The sequence below is a fragment of the Dipodomys ordii genome, unplaced genomic scaffold (assembly GCF_000151885.1).
Source record: "Dipodomys ordii isolate 6190 unplaced genomic scaffold, Dord_2.0 Scaffold26, whole genome shotgun sequence".
In the NCBI taxonomy this organism is placed as follows: Eukaryota; Metazoa; Chordata; class Mammalia; order Rodentia; family Heteromyidae; genus Dipodomys; species Dipodomys ordii.
The window spans coordinates 10,951,330-10,956,523 of record NW_012267242.1 but is presented as its reverse complement, the minus strand read 5'-3'; the positions used below and the strand labels follow the sequence as shown (position 1 = coordinate 10,956,523).

At 44.9% G+C, this 5,194-nt stretch overlaps 1 protein-coding gene across 1 annotated transcript in view; it reads left to right on the top strand.

Moving 5' to 3' along the window:
* Window positions 1–5,194, top strand: part of Anp32e (acidic (leucine-rich) nuclear phosphoprotein 32 family, member E) — a 10,724-nt gene that overhangs the window by 1,041 nt on the left and 4,489 nt on the right. Inside the window, exons 2-3 of the mRNA XM_013015125.1 lie at window positions 3,738–3,887; window positions 4,604–4,726. Of these exons, the coding sequence (XP_012870579.1) occupies window positions 3,738–3,887; window positions 4,604–4,726 (273 nt within the window). The remainder of the gene's footprint in view (window positions 1–3,737; window positions 3,888–4,603; window positions 4,727–5,194) is intronic.

The window sequence follows — 5,194 nt, the reverse complement described above, 5'->3', positions numbered from 1 at the left end:
CGCCGGCCGCCACCCGCGGAATCTGGGTCAGCGGCGCGTCCCCGCACGGCGGGGTGAGTTCTGGGACCGGTCGCGGTGACCGGAGAGGTGGGGAAGCGGACACGAGGCGTCATCCGCTCCGTCCCTCCCCCACTTCCCCCCGCCGCCGCCGCCGCCGGGAACGATGTTCGGTTTTCGGCGTGTGGCGTGGTGTGGCGGCCACAACTCGGGATTTGATCCGTGGACGGGAGATGGGGGTCGTGGCTCCCCAGGTGGGCCCGGCGGAACTGCAGGACGGCGCTCTCGCGGCGGTCTCCCTAGTTAAAGAGTCGGGCTTGGGAGGGGCCGCGTGAGGCGGGGACGCAGTCAACTTTTCGGGGGTCCAGTGGGAGGCGTTTCCGTGTCAGCCTCGCGGGCTCTTCCTCGGCCTCACCCAGCCGGGGCGGAGGCCGCGGGAAACGCTGGCTCGGGCCGGGCCGGGGACACCCTCTTTCCTATGTGGAGTCCCTGCTCGGTGTGGGATCGCGGTGGGTAGGGGCGGCAGGTCTGCAGACCGGGGAGCACAGCCGGCCCGGCCTCGCGCTCGTGGTCAGGAGGCTGGGAACTAGAGTCTGGCTAGTTAGCCACTCTGGAAACAAGCCTTAGGATTGGAAGAAGACGGATCTATCTATCTATCTATCTATCTATCTATCTATCTATCTATCTATCTATCTATCTATCTATCTATCTATCTATCTATCTATCTATCTATCCAATCTACAAATCTGGGTGCGAGCAGCACCAACCCGCGGAAAGGATCCAAGGATCCGTAGGGTCTGCCAGGCTCTTGGCGTTCAGTGTGCGGAGTGGGAACTCCACATCTTTTTGTACTTTTTGGGGGGTGGGGTGAGGGAAAGGGATCTTTCTCTGAAATTGGCGGGGAGCGGGAGGAAGAAATAGTCTTTGACATCAAGGGTTATCCAAGAGAGAATTTGTTGGCTCCTGCTTATTTCTTGGGGTTTTGGGGGGTAGGGGGAGAGAGAGAGAAAAAAAACACCCTCAAACACTTTAAAAGCTATTTCTTAGAATCATACATTTCAATTAAAAAAAAAAGTCTTTGGGTGGAAAAATGGATTCCCCTCCCTCCCCGCCCCCCTGACTCCTTTACGGTAGTCATTTCCTTGCCAGTTTTAGGGATTGCAGGACCTTGCCTGTTTCTCAGGCTCCCTCTGCCTCCGATGTGGTGTAATAACGGTCTCATATTTGTGTAGACAGTTTACAAAGCACTTGTCGAGTTTATTTACTTTTCTCTTTTGGACAAACTTGTAAGGTGGGTTGTATTGTTCTAGAATCCAAATTAGCAAACGGAGTTTCAGGGTAATGAAGTGATTTACTCAAGTGGAAGAACTGGTTTTCTGACAGCAGATCTAATAGCCTTGCCAATGAGCTCAAAATACTGGGAATAGAAAGACTTAAGAGTCAAGGCACAGCTTTGTCACACACTAATTATGTGACCTAAGGCAAGTCACTCTTGCTTTCTGGACCTTGGCTTCGGCATCTCTAAAAGGGAGATCATGATGCTATCTATCTCCGTTCACTGAAACAATTCTATCCAAGTCATACTCAAATAGAGAAGATGGCTGCCCTTGTTGCGACTTTTTAGCACCTAAGTAAACATTTTTGTATTGGGATAAAGAACCAGAGTCTCTTGCCTCCCTCTTAAATCCATTCAGACTCACACAAGTTAAATGTCTGCTGCCACTCTGGCCTTATAGGGAATTTAGTCTTTCTTTCTCCAAGAGTGGGAAAAAGCCCACAAAATTGCTACTAGAGTGGCAAGAAGAAATAACATTTTGTCAAGGATGTATTGTTCTAGGTGATATTGTTTGGCCTCAGATAACACTGAGAAGCTGGGTTGATTTGGGAGCGAGCTTGCTGACTTTTCTTCGCGGATGGTAACAAAGTTTTCCTGAGTTGTGGCATTTATAACCAGAGATAAGGAGGTTTAAAGTTAAAAAATAATGATAAAAGTTTCCTCCCTCCCTATACTTTAGGATTGCCCACAGAAATCTTTTCTCTGTAGCTTTGGTGTCCTCTACGTGCATAAATGTCTTCATTACCGGTGCACAAACTTGATTCACGTGGGACTTTTTTCAAAGTCTTGCTTATTTATTTAGCCCATCCTGGGGCTGGAATTCTATGCCTGGGCACCATCCTTGTGGCCTTTTTGCTCAAGGCTAGTGCTCTATCATTGGAGCCACAGAGCCACTTCTGGCTTTTTCTGAGATTAATTGGAGATAAGAGTCTCTGGACTTTCCTGCCTGGCTGGCTAAGAAACTTGATCCTCAGATCTCAGCCTCCTGTGTAGCTTAAGATTATAGGCTTGAGTCACCACATTCCTCCCTGTTTATTTTTGTGCTATCCCTTTTTTTTTTTTTTGCTCAAGACTAGCACAGCTCTACTTTCCTTCCTTCCTTCCTTCCTTCCTTCCTTCCTTCCTTCCTTCCTTCCTTCCTCCCTCCCTCCCTCCCTCCCTCCCTCCCTCCCTTCTTGCTTGCTTGCTTGCTTGCTGTTTATTGGAAGTTAGAGTCTCATGAACTTTCTTACCCAGGGTTATTATTATTATTTTATTTTTTGGTGAGTTGTGGGGCCTGACCTCTGGGCCTGGGCACTGTCCTTCAGCTCTTCAGCTCAAGGCTAGTGCTCTACCACTTGAGCCACAGCACCACTTCCAGCTTTTTCTGCTTATGTGGTGCTGAGGAATCAAACCCAGGGCCTCATGCATGCAAGACAAGCACTCTACCACTCAGCCACCTTCCCAGCCCCACCCAGAGTTATTTTTTAACTGTGTTCCTCAGATCTCTGCCTTCAGAGTTGCCCAGGCTACAGGTATGAGACACTAGTGCCCCCCCTTTCCCCTAAGGAAATTAACTGGAGATGAGTCTCATAGACTTTCTTATCCAGGCTGACTTCAAACTGAGATCTGAGGATCTCAGCTTCCTGAGTAGCTAGGATTATAGGTGGCGTGAACCACCAATACCCAGCCAGTATTTTTAATGTCTCGGCGATTTAAAGCATATTAGGTTGAACATGTGAGGCGGTTTGCTTATAGTGAGGACTAGATTATGTTTCAATTTTGAAGGGGAATGAATATATAAGTAGATTTTGTTTTGTGTTTTGAGATGTGGTCTTGCTGTGTTGCTCAGGCTGGCCTCAAACTTGAGGTCTCAAGTGATCCTTCTCTTTCCATTCCTTGAATAGTTAAAACTACAAATGTGTAATACTGTACTGAACCTGGCTTAGGGGTCTTGTTTCTTTGAGACAGGCTTTAATCCTATAGCCTAGACGGGTCTAGAACTTACTTTGTGGTTCAGTCTGGCCTAAAACTTGTAATGTATCTTCAGAGTGCTGGAATTGTAGGTGTGAGCCACCACACTAACTTTGGGTTTGTTATTGTTGGTCTTGCGGCTTGAACTCAGGGTCTGTGTACTGTCCTTGAGCTCTTTTGCTCAAAGCTAGTGTTCTACAACTTTGAGCCACAGCGTCACTTCCATTTTTCTGGTGATTAATTTGGAAATTAGAGTCTCATGGACTTTGAACTGGTTTTGAACTTCAATCATTAGATCTCAGCCTCCTGAATAGCTAGGATTACCAGTGCAAGTCACTAGTGCCCAGATGAGTTTGGTATTTTAATATTCACAGTTTCAGAGTGTCAAAGCCCAGTTCTATTACTAAACAGATTGCAAATTAATCATTAAAGTGTTCCTTTCCTTTTACAGGTAACAGAGTTAGTCCTTGATAATTGCCTGTGTGTCAATGGGGAAATTGAAGGCCTGAATGACACTTTTAAAGAACTAGAGTTTCTGAGTATGGCTAATGTGAAATTAAGTTCACTGGCCCGGCTCCCTAGCTTGAATAAACTTCGAAAGGTAAGTTGAAATGAATCAGAAAGTATCAAGATTTCAATGTGAAGGCTCTTATATTTACTTCTTAGCCACTGAAACAACCATTTTGCCTGTTTGAAAGAGGAGTTTTCGTCTAATACTGAGTCTGTTTATCTGTATTGGTTCTGAGGCTTGAGTTCAGGGCCTGGGTGCTGTTCCTAAGCTTTTTGTTTAAGGCCCACACTCTATCACTTGAGCCACAGTACCACCTCCAGCTTTTTGGTAGTTTATTGAAGATAAGAGTCTCACTGATTTTCTTCAGTGTTTCTTTGAACAGCAACAATCCTTAGCTCTCAGCTTCCTGAGTAGCTAGAATTACAGTGGTGTGCAGCTGGCTCTAATACTGCTTTTATTTAATTTGCTTTTGTTGGTTCTGGGATATGATACTTTTAGGAATTTAAATTTATTAATGCAGTTGTTATATGGCAAAAATTTGGATTTAACATCTACCAAATATTTTTCTCTGTATCATGCAATCTAAATGTAACGTAGAAGAAGTCCATCAGTATAGGGGTTCTAATGTGTTACATGCCATATGTAGATGGGAATTTGGAAATTGATGATTTACAGTGGCAGTCTTTTGAAACAGAGAATACACATGTTTTTCTTCAAATTTGTGTCTTTGTAAAATGTTGGAGCCATCTTAAGCCTTCATTATTTGTTTTTATTCTTTTTTTCCTCACTCCATGTTGAATACATAGTTGGAACTTGGTGACAATATAATTTCTGGAGGTTTGGAAGTCCTGGCAGAGAAATGTCCAAATCTTACCTACCTCAATCTGAGCGGAAACAAAATCAAAGACCTCAGTACTGTGGAAGCTCTGGTAAGTTTTTCAGAGATTTGGTTTCTGTTTTTCTAATTTACATTCAGTTCTTGAAAAAAAATTTTTTTGGTCAATTGTGGGAGTTGAATTCTGTGCTTGGGCGCAGTCCCTGCGCTCTTCAGTTCAAGGCAAGTGCTCTACCTTGTGAGCCACAGCGCCACTTCCAGTTTTCTAGTGGTTTATTGGAGATAAGAGTCTCACCGACTTTCCTGCCCCGGCTGGCTTTGAACCTCAATCCTCAGATCTCAGCCTCCTGAATAGCTAGAATTACAGGTGTGAGCCACTAGGTGCTAGTTCTTAATTTCTGAATCTCTTTATGTTCTAATCTAGATGGTTACTGCTTTTCTTTTCCCTTAGAATACAATATCAAGCCAGTGTTGGAATCCCAGCATTTGTAAAGTTCAATTGGAGGATCATGAATTTGAGCCATCCTGTGCTTGCATAGTGAGAATCTGTCTTAAAAAAAAA